Source organism: Mollisia scopiformis, assembly GCF_001500285.1.
Source record: "Mollisia scopiformis unplaced genomic scaffold LY89scaffold_26, whole genome shotgun sequence".
NCBI classification, from domain to species: Eukaryota; Fungi; Ascomycota; class Leotiomycetes; order Helotiales; family Mollisiaceae; genus Mollisia; species Mollisia scopiformis.
Window position 1 is genome coordinate 808,253 of NW_017263606.1, and position 16,340 is coordinate 824,592.

A 16,340-nucleotide genomic window follows, 5' to 3' on the forward strand; every position below is an offset into this window, starting at 1 on the left:
CCCCCTGAGCCATACCCCCCTAAGCGAGCCTGAAAGCAGCCCGTAAGCTTAGCGAGAACACTCCTTTACGGATATCATATGAAAAGAAATTGTTGAGTACGAACATATGAAATTGTAGCCAGTATATAACACATAACCGCGCTTGAAAAAGAATAAGAAACCTACTCTTCATTGCCGTACAGGGTAAAGAGTTGCAAATCCAGTTCGGGGTTAGCAAGTGGGTTATCTCCGACAGCCACAAATCTCGTCAGATTTCACAGCATTGCGCTACGCGGAGCTTACAAATTCTCGTCATCTCACATCATGAACTTTTTAAGTGGCATATTTCCAATTGAACTCCTTAGCTTTCCAAAGCATCTCTCCGGTCTACATCGACATGGCTAACCAGGCAGCTTGGATCAAAACGCCTGGCACATCCCTCGAAGTTGACTCTGCTCCTGAAGCGAAGCTAGGTCCAGGTCAAGTAGTCATCAAGAATGCTTACGTTGCAATCAATCCGGTCGACTGGAAGATCCAATCATATAGCCATGCATCCCAGCCCTACCCCAACATCTTGGGAAGGGATATTGCTGGCGAAATTGTGGAAGTAGGAGCAGATGTCACTCGTCTCCGAGTTGGCCAGCGGGTGATAGCGTAAGTTGCGAGTCATAAATTAGAGAAGCACTGTTGACGAATCATTGGAAAGACATGCACTTGGTCGTATAACCAACGAACCGAAATACGGCGGATTTCAACTCTATACTGTAGCGTATGAGATCACCGTTTCTCCAATCCCAGACTCCATTCCCTATGAACAGGCTGTAGTCCTTCCCTTGGCAATCTCAACTGCAGCAGCTGGGCTTTACCAAAAAGGTTACCTCGAAGTGCCATATCCAACCCTCAATCCAAAGCCCTCTGGGCAAACAATTCTCGTTTGGGGTGGCAGCTCTTCAGTCGGCAGCACAACCATCCAGTTTGCAGTGGCTTCAGGATTGGAAGTTGTTTCAACTGCCTCGAAAAAGAACTTGGATTTTCTAAAGTCATTGGGCGCGAAGCATGTTTTTGACCATTCTTCGCCAACGGTAGTTGAAGATATCATCGCAGTGCTTAAAGGAAGCCAGTTCGTTGGTGCATACGATGCCATATCGCTCCCGGAAACGATGAAAGCAGCTGCTGAAATCGTTCATCAGCTAGGAGGAGGAAAAGTTGTGACTGTGCTTGGTGCACCAAGTGAAGGCTTACCGAGCAATGTGCAAGCAATTGGAGGTGAGAAACCAATGCATCTCCTTTAACTTCTTGTTGGTGCTAATACTATACCTTGTAGCTTCATCTATAGATATTGCAACAAAGCAGCCAGAAGTTGGTGATGCGGTGTGGAGAAAGTATGTCCCTGAAGCTTTGAAAGAGGGCAAATTATTGCCAAAGCCTGATCCGATCGTGATCAAAGGAGGTCTAGATCATATTCAGGAGGGTCTCGATACTCTCAAGAAGGGTGTATCTGCTGCTAAGGTGGTCGTTGAATTGTAATATGGATCTGTCTTCTCGTCACAAATTACAGCCAATACATCATGTACTATTGAACTCCCAGTTTTGGACTTCCTGTACTTCCACGACCTGGAATTGTGGTGATATGATGGCTTAGCGAGGCGCAGCCGTCAGAGCTGTGCCGGGTTTACGGACGTATTGAAGAAGCCCCCGCATGCCGAGTTTTCTCCTCGTGTAACTGGAAGGATAGAATGCGTTCGCTGATTACTGAACAGCAAGATTGCTCCCAGGTTTTCAGGGGTATAAGCGAGGATTATTCCACCATCTGCAGCCATGTGGTGTGTATCTGGCAACTCCTTTGAGTGCATTCCCCTCGGCTCGACAATTATGCAAGATCTTACTCAACATCTTCACGCAGTAACTCGGACCTAGGAAAATGACCTTGGATGAAATGCTTTCGCGCGTTGGGACTCGGTGACGTATTCTGCAGTCAAACCTTTATACAATTATGGCTATGAAGCGCAATATAAAACGCTGTTGGTCTGCCTTCAAGTGATTCATCTTACATCCTCATCACACAAACAATAGTTACATTAAATTAAACTTCAAATATTTCTCGCTCCAAGCTTCTTTACAGTTTTAACAATGCAAGCAATCGGTGTCTCCCAGTACGGACCTGCCTCGAACTTCGAGACTCGTCAGATCCCCCTTCCAAGTCCGCCCAAAGGCCGCGATCTCCTCATCCAGTACGCAGTCTCATCTGTTTCCGGTTTCCTGCTAACATTTGTTCCAGAGTTAAAGCACTCTCCGTCAATCCAATCGATACCAAAATTCGTGCTGGCAAATACGATGATGCGCCAGACTATTACAACCACGTCCCTCACCCCTTCCATGTTATTGCTCCCGAAGCCGCCGGAATTGTGGCTTCCGTTGGCCCTGACGTGGAATACTTCCAACCTGGAGACGAGGTAGTCTATGTCTCAGCACCAACACGACAAGGCGCTGCTAGTGAATATCACCTTGTGGATGAACGCACTGTAGGACACAAACCCAAGTCTCTCGACTTTGTGGAGGCAGCTGTCATGCCTCTCACTTATGGCACCGCATTTGAGATGGCTGAGAGGCTGAACATTCATGAAGGGGAGCAGGCAGGTATCCTGATCATCAATGGTGCTGGTGGAGTCGGGTCCGTGGCAACACAGCTTGCGCGCTATGTACTACGCCTGCCAGTCGTGGTAGCTACGGCTTCGAGACCTGACACCAAGGAGTGGGTGAAGAAAAATGGAGCCACGCATGTCATCGACCATCGGGGGGACTTAAAGGCTCAGATCGACGCATTGGGCTTGGAAGTCCCGATTAAGTAAGCTTGACAATTGCAAGTACAAGTTCAGGACAAGAGCTAACAGAGTCTAGGTATATATTCATCCTGGCATCAACGGAACAGTATCTCTCAGTAGCATCCGACATCTGCGCGCCACTTGGAAAGATCTGCTCTATTGTACAATCTTCGGTCAACTTTTATGGGACACAGTTCCTGTCTAAATCATTGACTTTTGCTTGGTGTTGGTTGGGAACTAGAGGCTATCATGACTATGACAGAGAGGCCCAGCATGTCATGATGGAAAATCTTGCCAAGTATATCGACGAGGGAAAAATCCACAGCACCTTAACGAAGAAGATGAGATTGACTGCTGAAGGGTTGAAAACAGCGCATGAATTGATCGAATCGAAGAGGACGATTGGGAAAATTGCTTTGGGCGTTGATGAAGAGGGAGAAGGAGAGGCTTTTGCTTGAACGATGGTAGTGTGTAAACATTAATCAGAGGTGTAAAAGTTTCAATATCGTATGCTCTTTGAATCCTGAGTATAATTGATTTTGATCTTTGTTGTCCTTTATGACTGTTACAGCTTTGTCCTTACTCCTACATCTCAAGTGGACGCTCTATTTGCATTATAAACTTTTGCAAGGGATCCCGCTCATAGCGCAAATAGCGCTAAACGCGCAGTTTGCCCTGCAAGCGTGATCCGGGCCTCATCGTTGTAGACGAGAACGGTAACACAATTTTCATCTCCCAGCCCGTCTCCAAAATTTGAAAAATTTCTATCTATATTATATCATTACGCCGAACTTAATGATCCACCTCTATTAAATATCTAAGCATCATGAAGCAGTCTCCCACGCCTTCGTGTAAGTCTTAGAAGCAACATCGACCACAATCTTCCCTCTCGCTCTTCCAGTCTTCAGCTTTTCGAATGCTTTCGGGGCTTCCTCAAACGAGAATGTATGATCAATAACAGCCTTGACCTTTCCCTCCTTCATCCACTCTGCAATCTGATCCAGGTCTTCCGCCTTCGGTTTTGGCCAAAATCCCTCCACCTTCCCTTTCACACCACCAAGAGCACCAGGCACAACTTTTCTCTTGAATCCATCGATCATCCCATGCAAAGACAAGTCGCCCGAAACTTTGATGAATACGACTCCGGGATTCAAGAAGTCTCCACACTTCCAAACAAGCTCCTCGTTGCTACCAACGTTATCCACCACATGGTCGAATTTCCATCCTTTTTCTCTGAAAAATTGGACTATACTTCCCTTGGTATAGTCCACTACCTCATCAGCCCCAAGACTCTTACACAAATCTACATTCCTCGTCGAGCAAGTAGTCGTCACATGACACCCCACAACCTTCGCAATCTGAATCCCAAAAGCACCCACTCCGCCCGATCCACCGTTTATGAACACCCTACCCCCTTTCTTAACTCGAGGAACAATACTCTGGTAAGCCGTCAAGCCCGCTACTCCCACACCGCAAGCATGCAGCGGATCCACACCCTCGGGAACCGCAACAACATTTCCCAATCCCGCAACATTGAATTCCCTTAACGCACCACCAGACAACGGCGACGAGCCCGAGACTCCAAAAACCAATTGTCCGGGCTTGAAATCTGAGCCGGAAGCAGGCGTCACGATACAGCCTGCGAAGTCGACGCAAGGGGTCGCTGGTTTTGAGACGAGGAATCGAGTGACGAGAGGCAGTTCGCAGAGCTTGTAGTCAACAGGATTTAGCGCTACCCCAATGATTTGAATTAAATGCTGATTGGGAGTAGGTGTTGGGAGGGGTGTCGAAGGGTTGAGTTTGAGATTCTTTTCCAGGCCACCCTTGGTCGTGGTGTATTGCCATGCTTTCATGGTTGATACTGATGGGGAGAAGGTTTTGGCCATTTTGGTGTTTTTGTAGTCGAGGGTAGGAGGAATGGGAGAGAGCAAAGAAAAGCCGCATGGGCAAGACCATTCTTTTATGATTGAGTTGAGACACGGATTCGGCACTTTTGTGATTGCGGAGGGAGGTGATTGTGGCGTGGCGGGACAATCGCATTCCTCGATTAAGCGAATGCGAGAGATATGGCTAGTGTTGATCAGTCCACCCCCCTTTTTGGCGTCACTTGCCTGATGAAATTAAGCGATTTATTTCACATGGATACATCGCACTCGCTAGAGGAACTCTCAGAAATCGATACCTTCATCTTTTCTCTGGACATACTTGATTGTTCAGTCATTCTAAAAGAAAAAAAAATTGAAAGTCATGACATCATTATTTCCAATATAATCTCAGACGACAAGTGAGCCCACAAAATGCCACTTCCGTCGTTGAACAATCCTAGTAGTAGCTTCAAAGACCGAATCACCTAACCTTTCCTACAACCGGCGCTTCTTCTTTTCAGGAGCCACTGTTTCTTCTTCGGGTGCTGTTAGATGAACATCGGGTCCTAGCACCTTCAGAATGTTCTGCCGTATTTCCTCGACTAGAGTCGTATCAATTACTGCATTAGACTCGTGATGGAATGTCAAATCTTCGGAATCATTTTTCTGGCGCGTCACTTTCTCGAATTGTGAAATCAACAGCTCCATATAATCAGTATCTATTAAGCCGAGGGGCCTAGCAGGTATCTTGTGAGAGATTTCGTACACACGACCAAAATGCATGCGCGCCGAGAGTGGTAGAAAGGTCGACGGATGGTGAGCGCTCATTCGAATCGGTAATAATTTGACATTTGCTTCGTTTCCGCCCAGTTTTGGAGGAACTTTACTGGAATGGACTACGGAAAAAAGTTCTTGGTCTGGTTGGTCTTTGCAACCCTGGCCCGCATAACTAGTGTAAAGTCAGCACATTTATCTTCTAGTCCGGATCAGATGGACTGTTAAATTTAGGATATTCACTTACGTATGTATTCCCAGGCAAAGGCATGACTCTGGTCCTTCTTTGATGACTACGAAGCGACGTATCATCGTTGGCCCATCACAATGCCACCAGGAATTTTGACTCCCGCCAGCCACACGGTCTTCAATGTCCGCGTCCGACCCGATAGCATACCACGAGGTAATTCCTTCAAGTTTAAGCCAGCTTTCTGGTGAAAAGGTGTCTCTACTTGACTTTCTTGAAATACTAAGTGGAGATGCGTGTGAATCTTTGCTATCAGAGCCCGGTATCTTCCTTGGAAGCCTTTCTCTATCCATTATCATAGGATAGAAGTATTTCCAGTGCTGCCATCTGAAATGTTCACTTGCCCAGTAATCTTTCGACATCCAATGCTCTGAGTCAGTTGCAGGAGCGACGCGTGTACATAGGCGGCACCATACCATGGTCTGGTCAAATTGACTCTCTTCAGAGTATTGAACCATGTCCACAAGAGGGAGTGAAAGAATTTGAGCCAAACGTAGTTTCTTGGCCTTTTCCTGGAGGGCTGTGACATGTTCTGGCGACTGAGCTACGTCCACAAGGGTTTGGCTACCTTTCTCGAAAGAAATGTCAGATGTAATTTGGATGGAGAATACCTGACCGCATCTAAAGAATTTACCGACATCTCGCGAAAGCTGAAAATCGGAATATAGTTGTTGAGAGGCTATGTCTGTCCTTGAAGAACTGTTGTCTCGTTTTCTATCATAAAAAAGGGTGGCCTTGAGCCGGATGCCAGGGTAGTCAGGCAAAGGCGGCAATGATTCCCCCATCGATTCTGGTACGAAAACTTCCTCTACACTGGCTCGATGCAAGTGCGACTAGTACAGTCGAGCGACATCAGCAGAAGTTAGGGTGCGAAAAGATGCTCTTGACTTACGTGCATAGGCAGGTCAGCGTAACCAGGCAGTTGACTGAAGCAAGCATTGTCGTAAGGGTATTTCTGAGTCTTTCAATCATTAATCAAAGTTAGCCTCGAACTTGGTAGTCTACTATTGTCATCAAATACGCGTCCTTCGTTATTTTAGAGCAAAAGGAACAAGAATCACCTGGTTCGGCATTTGGACGGACCATTTCCCTTTCATCCAGCCATCTTTCCAGATATTTCCAGAGCCTCCAGGTCTTAAGCTGTCCTTGTACGCTTTGCACCTGATCATGAAGTCCTCCATTGCCTCGTTGGTGGTGTTGACGGTAAAAAGCAGCGCATTTAAGGTTTCCTTTCTCAATTGGTTCGATTCCCTCAGTTGCTCGACTTGGAGGAGCACTTTATGAACCGTATCAAGCTCCTTAATGAGCTTTGAATACTCTCGTGCAGAACCTTTCGCAGCTGACAATGATTTGCACAGGTTGTAGGCCAAGTTCGCCCCTCCCAGGATATCGCCTACTGAAAATCCGAATGACATAATCTTAGGTGTGGATCAAGAAAGCAGTAATCTTAAGTTGAAAAGTACTACCATTTCATAGATCTTCGATGTCGAGCTTTTCCAAGTGAGATCTGAGGTAAATTATGGGCGGATCGTGAGGCTGAGCGATGTTCGCTGTTCGATCCCCACTAGCTTGCTGTAAGAAACCCTGCAGCTACTCGGCGAGCCACCTGCTGGGCCGATTGGGCCGGCGCCACGCAAGGCATACTCAAGTCCTTCAACTCTCAAAGATTAAGGCAAAATGGGTTATCTGGGTATTGGCATTGCAGGACGTACAGCAAATCCTAAGCCCAACTTTAGAACCCTTAGAGCATTATTGTTTTTATACCACCCAATAGAAGCAATAATCGATGTCAAAATCTACACAACATCAGCGCTGGATCTTCCCACAACTTCTGTTCGACGGAACCGAATAATAAGAAAATTATGACTAGTCACTAGAAGGGAGAGCAAAACCGTGACTGAGCAGCCTAAGCAGAGGATGAGGCCAGGGTGAGTAGCGCCTGAGCAGAGCGGCGACGATAGCTAACAGAAGCCAATTTAAGGGAACTGTCGTCTGAGATTATCTAAATCATAAATATCTGAGGCAGCAACAGTCTGCTGAGCGTTGCCATGAAGATGCGCAAACCAATTACCATTTTCGGGTTGAGCAACATTGAAATCGAGATCCAGACAGACATACCAAACATCTCAGTCTTTTCTAACTCCTAACTCCAAGCAAATCGTCTCTTTCAAACTCCCTAAGGCCGTAGGATACACCGTATCCCCATCTCCATTACCCAACTCATTCGGAACGCCACTCTCGTCACATCCTAAAACACAGGACCTTGCTCCGGAACCAGGATCACCTGCAAAGAAAAGCTCCCTCATGACAGCCTCCAACTTTCTCCTCGTACCTCTCTGCAATTTCCTCATCCCACCCATCACTCTTGCCACTGCAAACACGATTGGCCAATCTGGAAACCTCTCTCCTTCAAACAGTGAACCTTTCTTCGGCTGTCCTTTGTATACTCCTCCGCCACACAAAAGACATGGCCCCGTCAGACAGGGACAAGAAACACGGAACAGGTCAATACCGCGAATCAGATATGTGAGGACAGTCTCTAAGTCGTAAGGGTACCAGTCAAAGTCGATTTCGTGCAGCGCCTTCTCCATTGCTAGGAAGAGATGCGACAGAGTCGGAACCAAGAGGTGTTCATTGGGTCCTGCTGCTTTGTCCTTGATCGACAATAGGATGAAGAGGATGAAGACTAGAATAGCAGGGCGAGGCGATTGCATATTGCGAAGGACATACGTATGTGGTGGAATTTCCTGAGCATTTCTTCTCCGTCCAGCACAAAGCGCGAGGTCGAACTCAGAGCCTCTGAGATTGTCACAATACTTTGCATCATCGTTTCGCATTGCGAGACAGAGACGTCCGTTCGTGGAACATAATGCAGCGTGCAGAAGCGTTTTCGAGGACAGAGCAGAGACGATTGTTGGCTGAGTGAGGTATTGGTGTGTGGATGGCTCTTGGAGACGAGAGATGAAGGCGATGAGCTCTTCAGCGCATATTTGTGTGTCGTGAGTGTCGATGCGGTCTGCGGCACAGATTGGTGGCATGTAGTCCCAGGTTATGTCTTGATCGAAACCTAGAGCCATGTAGTTCCTACAGGGTGAGCATCGAATGTGATATTGGGGTCGCTATCAGGACCTACCACACGATAGAGTAAATGAGAGGAACGTGATGAATGAGATTACCAAGGCCACCCTTGGCGATAACCATATCACGTAGCCCTTGCCAATGAACTTTCGCAGCGGCAACATTTCCATTTCTCAGCTGTTGAAAGTAAATCGCTGTGCCATCATCAAGAAGCGAGCACTTACCTCTCCATTCGAGAGATCCAAAGCTCCATACATCATACCCTCGTCTACATCTTTCCCCTCAAGCTGATGGTCTCTTAATCTCCCTGCGATAATATTCATGCACTTGCCTTTAAAGCGCATACTGTGTAGCATCGTTGTCCAATCCCCTGTCAATTGGGCTCGCCTTCCAAGCCAGCTTAGCATGGCGTAGAAACTGCATTCATCGTTCAGACTGGCTCTAAATCTAGCTCGGCGATAGTTGAAAGCCATCGAGGGTCGCTTTCCCAGGCCATAGTCATACGGAGGGCCGAGATCTAGAGTTCTATTAGCGAAGGTTTGTACGTTGATGTTTGAAACATACATGCAGCGACAAATTCGTCGATTATGGGAGTGCGGGCTACGGGCAAGGTTGCAAAATGGTCGACGAGCCCAGCTGGAATTATCGTGCGAGGTTGGAAAGAAGAATGGCTTGAGATTCCGGCTAGAAGTTCTTCATCGGAGCAAGTGAAATCCGAGAAAGTCTCAGATAATGGAGAGCCTGAAGCCGAAAAGGTAAGTTCTGGTGTCGAGGCATCCGAGACAGCCATTGGATTTAACGGAACAGTGGGCGGACCATTGCTATGCACCTCAAAGGTCCAGGTCTTCGGTACCAGAGTCTTGTTTCTCTTTCCCTTGTTGTTCGCTAGCAGTTTCTTCTTTTCTCGATATGCATTGGTCATTACATGAGACCTCGTGGCCCTCGTCGAATAGGTATTGTTCAAGCCATCTACAAAAGCGAATGTGCTACCTGCTAGCTCAAGGGACGACTGGTCTAGAATAGCCATGGGTGCTCACGCTTGAGGCTCAACGAAAGTTGCGAGTACCAGTGGTACGTGGGGGCGACAGGGTTCTGTTCTTGGGTTCGCCAAAAGAAGCTCTTCTCTCATTTATTAGGTCGCAGTGTGGTCTGATAGCAGCAACGTGAGACCTCGTAAGCGGACGCAAAAGAATCTTATATGGCTGCAGGCCCCTCATAGTTGATGAGGTGAAAGTATATATGATATGACAGATACAGGGAACAGTGATTAAGGATCCTCTGATATGCTTGCTGACAGAAATTGGGCAGGCAGGCGACGCTAATGCAGGTCAAAAAGAGACGGACCTCTTTGAGCCTAGCGCAGAACGGCACCTGTACCCAATGATGTACAAAGTCGACTCTCTTATCAACAAAGCAAACTCCCTGTGAATGCAGAGTTCGGTTTATTTCTGCTCTTTACTTGAAACACTGCATCTTTGGAGCTTATTCCAGGGACCCTTACTTAGAATTTTACAGGCCTTTCACGTGACCGTGCGATATTGGTTGTACTCTCGATATACTATAAATAGGAAGTCTAAGCACTAGGGCAATTACTTTGTAGATATTGCAGCTCAACGCCGGTGTAATTCAAGAGCTATGTCTCACCGGAAACACTCAAAATGCATGACTAAGTGGAGCATAAATCCAGGCAAATCAGCGACTTCAAGTCCAATTGAATGAATGAAGTTGAAGTTGAAGAATTTCTCGAGCGTTGCCAAGCTCTTATATCTCGTATTGAAAGCTCCAATGCTGGCCCTGTCGACCGCAATGATGAGCAAGCTTGGGCTGCATCGACTCCTGCCGTCCTACCGTCTTTGTTTAGCTTAAGAATGATATTCCAAGCATGCACTCTATTCTTGCGCTCCCCTGTTCCAAGAAAGAGATGGATAGTAAAGCTTACAATGGCGGGAAGCGTACCTACGTAGCAAGGATTTCTCTAACCTGTTTTTATTCTCGCTTAGCAGCCGAGACAAGAAAAGGGGGCGTGAAACGGCTCAATGGTTGGATGAGAATATACTGCCGGTTTAGCGTGACACAAATTTGCCAGGCCAGGATCATTTGTTGCACATTAAAACATGCTCAGAAAATGGTCCATGCATATTAGAAACTGTCTCATTCATAAGAATCACGTGCCAATTCACCATTTTTGTCCCATTGCAATGCTATAGGGGCTAGGATGCGGTCGAACGGCATTAAGCATTAAACATAGTATTACATAGTATTGTTATAAAGACGACAGTTCATCGTAAAGTTGTGAGTGGAAACGCAGTTTTATTCACCAGCGGACTCAAAGACTCGACGGTCATTATTGGTCGACCAAGCGACTCGTCAAGGCACGAATCATCCCTTTGCATCACGAACCTTCGACTCTTCAGACGAAACCAGGCAACAGCACCATTTTCCTCTCCAAATTCTACTTACGTAGGTCTGCAGCCCTTGTATCAGGCACTACTGTGCATCTCTTTGGTATGACTGTCAGTCACGCTTTGAGATAAAGTCAATACATCTGCCTTTTCTAGCGTAAAGTTCGTCGAGCCTCTTCAGCCTTACCGGAACTTACCTGAGTTCAGCGGACTTTGTTCTCAAGTACCAGCTACTTACGCCTTCATTTCTGCACGCCCGAGTCCAAATCTCGAATTTTCTTTCGCCTTTGAAGAAAAGGTCCACTAGACTTTTTGGTGCTAATCACCAACTTTACTAGCGTACCACCAGTTCTCGAAACGGGTACATCTACTAGATCCCACGCGCCTTTGCAACCTTCAACTTACAACTTCGCAACAATAACTTTCAACATTTCCCAAATCCATTGTCGAAAATATGGCCTCTAACGACGGTCAACGACTATTGGTCCTCGGTCTTAGCTACCGCCAACACCACACCCTCCACATGCAGCAAGTCTTGCGCGCCTATGATCGTCTTCCAGCGAATCCGATGGATCGCGTCGTCCTGTATACTGCCCTGTTCGACTTAGCAAAGGATCTCGACGAAGATGAAACTAGAAACATCGAGAATTGGTTGAAGAATGGAGGCGCATTCCCAGCACCAACCCCAAAGGTTCCAGAAGTAGGACCTGGAGGAGCAGGTACAACTGGCGCTACCGACGAAGTCGATCACGACGATTGGCCAGAGTATAATCCAGTCGATTTCGAAACTGCGCAAGAGGTATCGAACGATGCAGAAATGACCGAGGACGAGGACGAGGACGAGGGAGAGCAGGAAGAGGTAGCGGAGGAGTTGTACGATATTGATGACCCCACACGCCAAATTGATGACCCCGGCGAGGAATTCTCGGATCCGAGCGAGGATGATATTGATGATCTCGATGCCAACTTTGGTCCTCGTCTTCGTCGACATGCCATCTCCGGACTTCCAAAGAAGCTATCCGCCGATGCCATCGAGTGCCATATCTGCGCAGAGTCTTACGAGCTTGCAGACTTTCCACCATCTACCCAAATCACCTCGAGCTGCGACCACAAGTATAATGAGCGAACTTGCGTCTATTGCTTGCAACAAACTATTGCCGGAGCAGTCAGCGAAGGTCAACTCAACAGAATCGTTTGTCCTTTCTGTCCAGCACCACTTTCTCGCGAAGAGGTCAAGAGATATGCGACTCGAGAAATATTTTCCAGGTATGTCCATTGCAATGTTATATTCATTTTCCCATGTTAACATTTCATCTAGATATGACTATCTCGTCATGAGAGCAAATCCCGACTTGGTCATGTGTCTGGGACTCGATTGTGGTTCAGGTCAAGTTCACACTGGCGAAGATCCAATGATGATCTGCCAAGCCTGTTCATTCAAGACTTGTGCTGTCCATAAGCTGCCATGGCACGAAGGACAGACATGTGAGGAGTTCGATATGGATGATTCTCAGATTGAACGACTCGAGGAGGCTGAGGCAACTGCAAAGCTACTTGCCACGGAGCAAGCTCAGATCTGCCCAAATTGTCACCAAGGCGTAAGTCGTATCGACGGATGCGATCATATGACCTGTAAGTTCCATTCCCTCCCTGTGTTGAATGTGTGAGCTGATAATGTGGGCAGGTCGTTGTGGCATGGAGTGGTGCTACCAGTGCGGCGTAACTTTTGAGAACATCAAGCGACTGGGCGAGTCGGCTCACGGAGCTTCATGCATGTATAATCCGAGGCGAGTCCAGATGAGAAGCGGCCAGAAGCAAGCAGTTCAAGGATCTCTTACGGCGCTTGTCCATGGTGGTCCAGTCAGTGATACCTTAGAGAAAGCTCGCGGTGCGAGAAACGAGCGTATTCGGACTGAGATGAGACCAAAGGTTGCCGAGGCTGCAGAGCGAAGACAAAGAGAGATGGAGCAGCAGAAGAAGGAAGAGAGAGGTGGTGCTCCTGAGAAGAAGCGAAAACTCAATCTACAGCCGGCTTGGGAGGAGAAATAGATGGTTGATGGATGCATGGCGTTGGATAGAAGGGAGAATTTCAGATACCCTGACTTTTATTTGCGTGCTAGGAGGGCGATAGTACTCGGAGTCCTAGGGTTCAGTCATGCCATGATTTTATAGTAATTGAGATTCTCTTGAGTACATTTTGAGGAAGTCGATCTGAGCTCTGTGAAAGTACGCAGCTTGTATGTGACATCCATTTCACATTTTTCTCTCTTGCAAAGACGTGTATCGGAGCCTCATCTATGTACAGATATCCATTATCGAGTCGCAAGTAAGGGTTACCTATGGTGAAGCACGTGGTCTCGGGATTAGCGCGTTCTTGATTCGCATTCCAAGACGAACCTCGTTTCTTGCTCTCCTCCGCGCTCCCATCCTCATCACAACATCAACTGTGCACGACAAAAGACTTTTAGATGCCAACATCAATCAATGACGTCGATGCCAATGACATCGATGCCGATGGCATCCTAGCTGACAGTGGCAACAACGCCGATGCGTCTCTCGAAGCTCAAGCCGCGTTCGAACGCGGGGAATGGGAGCTCTTAGACCAATTGCCTCCACGAAGGCGCGCCAGAGTTCTGCGACAAGGACTCGATCATCTTTTTTCGACATGCGATTACTTCAAAGGCAATTTCTTCCGTCTCCTCGCAAACGACCGTTGCTTCGATAGACATGGCACGTTGGATCCTGAGATGCTGGAAGACACATGCCCTTTGGACAATGGGCGACACGAAGATCCTCCAAACACTCTATTTTCGATCGGGGATTTGAACAGGCTGCCACTCGAAATTCTACAAGGCATACTGGTTGATGGCATAGACTTTGCGTCGTTAACAAGTCTGAGGAGGGTGAGTCGTGGCATGCGATCCACGATCGATTCACTGCCAAAGTATAAAGCCATAGTCACGCATGCGCCCGCAAGTATCCGTGCTGCATTGAGCCTGGAAACTGGAATATACTGGTCATGTTCTCATCTGTACCATGAGCTATGCTCGAATGCGTGCGTCTTCTGCGGACATTTTGGGGCGAACTTGAATGTGCTCATTTGCAAACGCGTCTGCATCGACTGCTTCACCACTGACGTCCAGTGCTTGCCGGTTGGAAGAGAGTATGCCAAGGCCACTTGGTCTCTCAAGGAATCGGATCTGAAGAACTCAGATACTCGTATCCCCACTGCACGTACGCTGCCATGGTACTATGTTACACGTTTGTTTTCCAAGGGACACGCAAGTCGAAAGAGAATCGAGCTCCTTGAACACACAGCGGTAGGCGCCATCGCGATCAATAAATATGGCTCTCTGGATGTCATATTACAGCAAGTCAACTGACTTTTAAAGTCATCGGTCGTTACTGACACAACATAGAATTCGTGCCGCAAAAATACAGACTTTTGCGGCTAAATTGACAGCGTGGACCGCGATGCCCGTGGAACAGCGATCCACACGTCGTCCCAATTTACCACCTTTCACTCAGTGGACTGATCGAGGCCGAAATGCACCTGAAAGATATATGTGCATTGTTCCCTTTCCTTGGCTAGACCGCAGTCAAAACGCTGTAGAATGGGGCGTGGCATGCAATGGATGCAAGATAGCAATGGGCGAGGAATTCACGCTCGAGGGTTACAATAATCAAGCGATCCTCTATTCTGAGAATGCCTTCGTCGAGCATTTCATTGGCTGCGAGCGGGCCCAAGCACTCTACAAGTGGAGGTATCAGGACAGAATATGTGGCGGAGAAAAGCTCTTGGACAAGATGACCCAAACTTGCGACATCGTCCCAAACCAGTTTTTCATAAGGGAACCTGAACGAGATCCTTTGTGGATAGGTAAAACAAGTCCGGAGTATAAAGCAGAGGCTCGTCGAGTACTTCGGGACCAGGTGAGAGAGAAGTTGAGGGCGCCCAAAAGGCGGAGGAATGCGGCGGCCTAGGGTTGCGAGCTTCCATATGCGTGCTATGCGTCCTGTATACCATATCTAGCGCTTGAACGCACAACTGCCTTACAAATCTCCTGCGATTTGTTCACGCAAAAGTACATTAGCTCCTTTGACTTTTTTGCTTCGAATCTTAAGAATTGGCGACAAGGACCTTGAAGGTTCAAGGCATTTTTGTTATTGTCTTTGTTTGTTGTTCTTTGCTGGAGTTGTTTCTTTGGATAGAAATGGAGTTATTTCTTTGGATGGAGTCATTCTTTTGGATGGAGTTATTTCTTTGTTATTTCTTTGGGAGCGTATTCAGAAAACATTGGTAGTTGCGAGGGCCTCAGCAACATCGCAAAGTCCTTGTCAGGAACGATCTGCGAAGATACAACTTTGGGTGAAACTTGTAGAGAGTAAACCTGTCGCCGGACGAGAAGCAGGACAAGGACAGCCTGCCGTCTCAAAGGACGAGCATGGTTTTGCGCCGGGAGAGGTGTTTCTCATAGGATCGACAGTGTGTTTTTGCAATTGCGTTCTTTAGATAGATTGAGGACTGGAGCGCGCGCACAAGAGAAAAGTTGCCAGTGTCGGGACATGCGTCACGTGCTTATCACGTGCGGTCCCGTGGCTAGCATGTGCGCGCTAACCCTCGAGTTAGTTAGCGGGCTCTGAGAGGGATATCTCCCCTCGAAGCCAGCTCTACAGAGGGCACGAATTAATGAACCAACAACCTGACCCACAAGATCTTATATTACCTTATTACTCGAGTACCCTGTGATACCAACACTGATCAGTGTTGGTATCTCTGTCGTTAACAGACGCGCTAATGAAGAGAAGGCACTTCAATGTCGTCTAGCAGAAGTGTGTGTATACCGTCCCCGGCCGAATTGGACCACTCAAATTTTGAGCGCCATTCTGCCGTCCTCCCGGGTCCCATTATCGCTGTTTGCGAATGTCCTCCGACCTGATATCCTGTTTTCCAAGCAATGGTGCCAGCCGTGTTTGTTCTCGCGCTTCACTTAATAAAGCATAACTTGTCGTCTGCAATTCCAAATAGTTCTTTAGGCACTGCTCCACCAGCGATCCGAAGCTTACATTCACTTCATGTTTTGAGATAGCGTGGAATATTACATTAGAATGCATACGCTTCGGATCCTCGTAGGAGGTCTCAAGTTGCTATTAACCTGCTTATCCAACAAGG

General features: G+C 47.4%; 7 protein-coding genes across 7 annotated transcripts; 4 read left to right on the forward strand and 3 right to left on the reverse strand.

Annotated features, from left to right (window-relative positions):
• Positions 1 to 376: 376 nt before the first annotated feature.
• LY89DRAFT_740233 (oxidoreductase-like protein) lies at positions 377 to 1,506 on the forward strand (the record flags this gene model as incomplete). The annotated part of the gene is made up of 3 exons (XM_018220562.1): positions 377 to 633; positions 686 to 1,245; positions 1,304 to 1,506. The coding sequence occupies 3 exons, from the start codon at positions 377 to 379 to the stop codon at positions 1,504 to 1,506; spliced, it is 1,020 nt and encodes a 339-aa protein (XP_018064880.1).
• Positions 1,507 to 2,070: 564 nt separating this feature from the next.
• Positions 2,071 to 3,266, forward strand: LY89DRAFT_627101 (zinc-binding alcohol dehydrogenase). The gene is made up of 3 exons (XM_018211134.1): positions 2,071 to 2,210; positions 2,258 to 2,824; positions 2,878 to 3,266. The coding sequence occupies exons 1-3, from the start codon at positions 2,110 to 2,112 to the stop codon at positions 3,257 to 3,259; spliced, it is 1,050 nt and encodes a 349-aa protein (XP_018064881.1). The 5' UTR covers positions 2,071 to 2,109; the 3' UTR covers positions 3,260 to 3,266.
• A 58-nt stretch (positions 3,267 to 3,324) lies between these two features.
• Positions 3,325 to 4,803, reverse strand: LY89DRAFT_689739 (putative zinc-type alcohol dehydrogenase-like protein C16A3.02c). Its single transcript, XM_018215962.1, has one exon. The coding sequence runs from the start codon at positions 4,685 to 4,687 to the stop codon at positions 3,626 to 3,628; it is 1,062 nt and encodes a 353-aa protein (XP_018064882.1). The 5' UTR covers positions 4,688 to 4,803; the 3' UTR covers positions 3,325 to 3,625.
• A 175-nt stretch (positions 4,804 to 4,978) lies between these two features.
• LY89DRAFT_787539 (uncharacterized protein) lies at positions 4,979 to 7,181 on the reverse strand. Its single transcript, XM_018223082.1, has 4 exons — positions 6,749 to 7,181; positions 6,580 to 6,648; positions 5,688 to 6,520; positions 4,979 to 5,615 (listed from the first exon to the last, which is right to left on the reverse strand). Exons 1-4 carry the CDS (start codon positions 7,100 to 7,102, stop codon positions 5,162 to 5,164), a joined length of 1,710 nt encoding a protein of 569 aa, XP_018064883.1. The 5' UTR covers positions 7,103 to 7,181; the 3' UTR covers positions 4,979 to 5,161.
• A 486-nt stretch (positions 7,182 to 7,667) lies between these two features.
• LY89DRAFT_787540 (uncharacterized protein) lies at positions 7,668 to 10,023 on the reverse strand. The gene is made up of 4 exons (XM_018223083.1): positions 9,330 to 10,023; positions 8,990 to 9,282; positions 8,821 to 8,942; positions 7,668 to 8,771 (listed from the first exon to the last, which is right to left on the reverse strand). Exons 1-4 carry the CDS (start codon positions 9,790 to 9,792, stop codon positions 7,814 to 7,816), a joined length of 1,836 nt encoding a protein of 611 aa, XP_018064884.1. The 5' UTR covers positions 9,793 to 10,023; the 3' UTR covers positions 7,668 to 7,813.
• A 1,205-nt stretch (positions 10,024 to 11,228) lies between these two features.
• On the forward strand, positions 11,229 to 13,294 carry LY89DRAFT_689742 (uncharacterized protein). The gene is made up of 3 exons (XM_018215963.1): positions 11,229 to 12,433; positions 12,486 to 12,799; positions 12,852 to 13,294. Exons 1-3 carry the CDS (start codon positions 11,622 to 11,624, stop codon positions 13,214 to 13,216), a joined length of 1,491 nt encoding a protein of 496 aa, XP_018064885.1. The 5' UTR covers positions 11,229 to 11,621; the 3' UTR covers positions 13,217 to 13,294.
• A 620-nt stretch (positions 13,295 to 13,914) lies between these two features.
• Positions 13,915 to 14,550, forward strand: LY89DRAFT_596637 (uncharacterized protein; the record flags this gene model as incomplete). Its single annotated transcript, XM_018209933.1, has 1 exon — positions 13,915 to 14,550. The coding sequence occupies one exon, from the start codon at positions 13,915 to 13,917 to the stop codon at positions 14,548 to 14,550; it is 636 nt and encodes a 211-aa protein (XP_018064886.1).
• Positions 14,551 to 16,340: the final 1,790 nt, after the last annotated feature.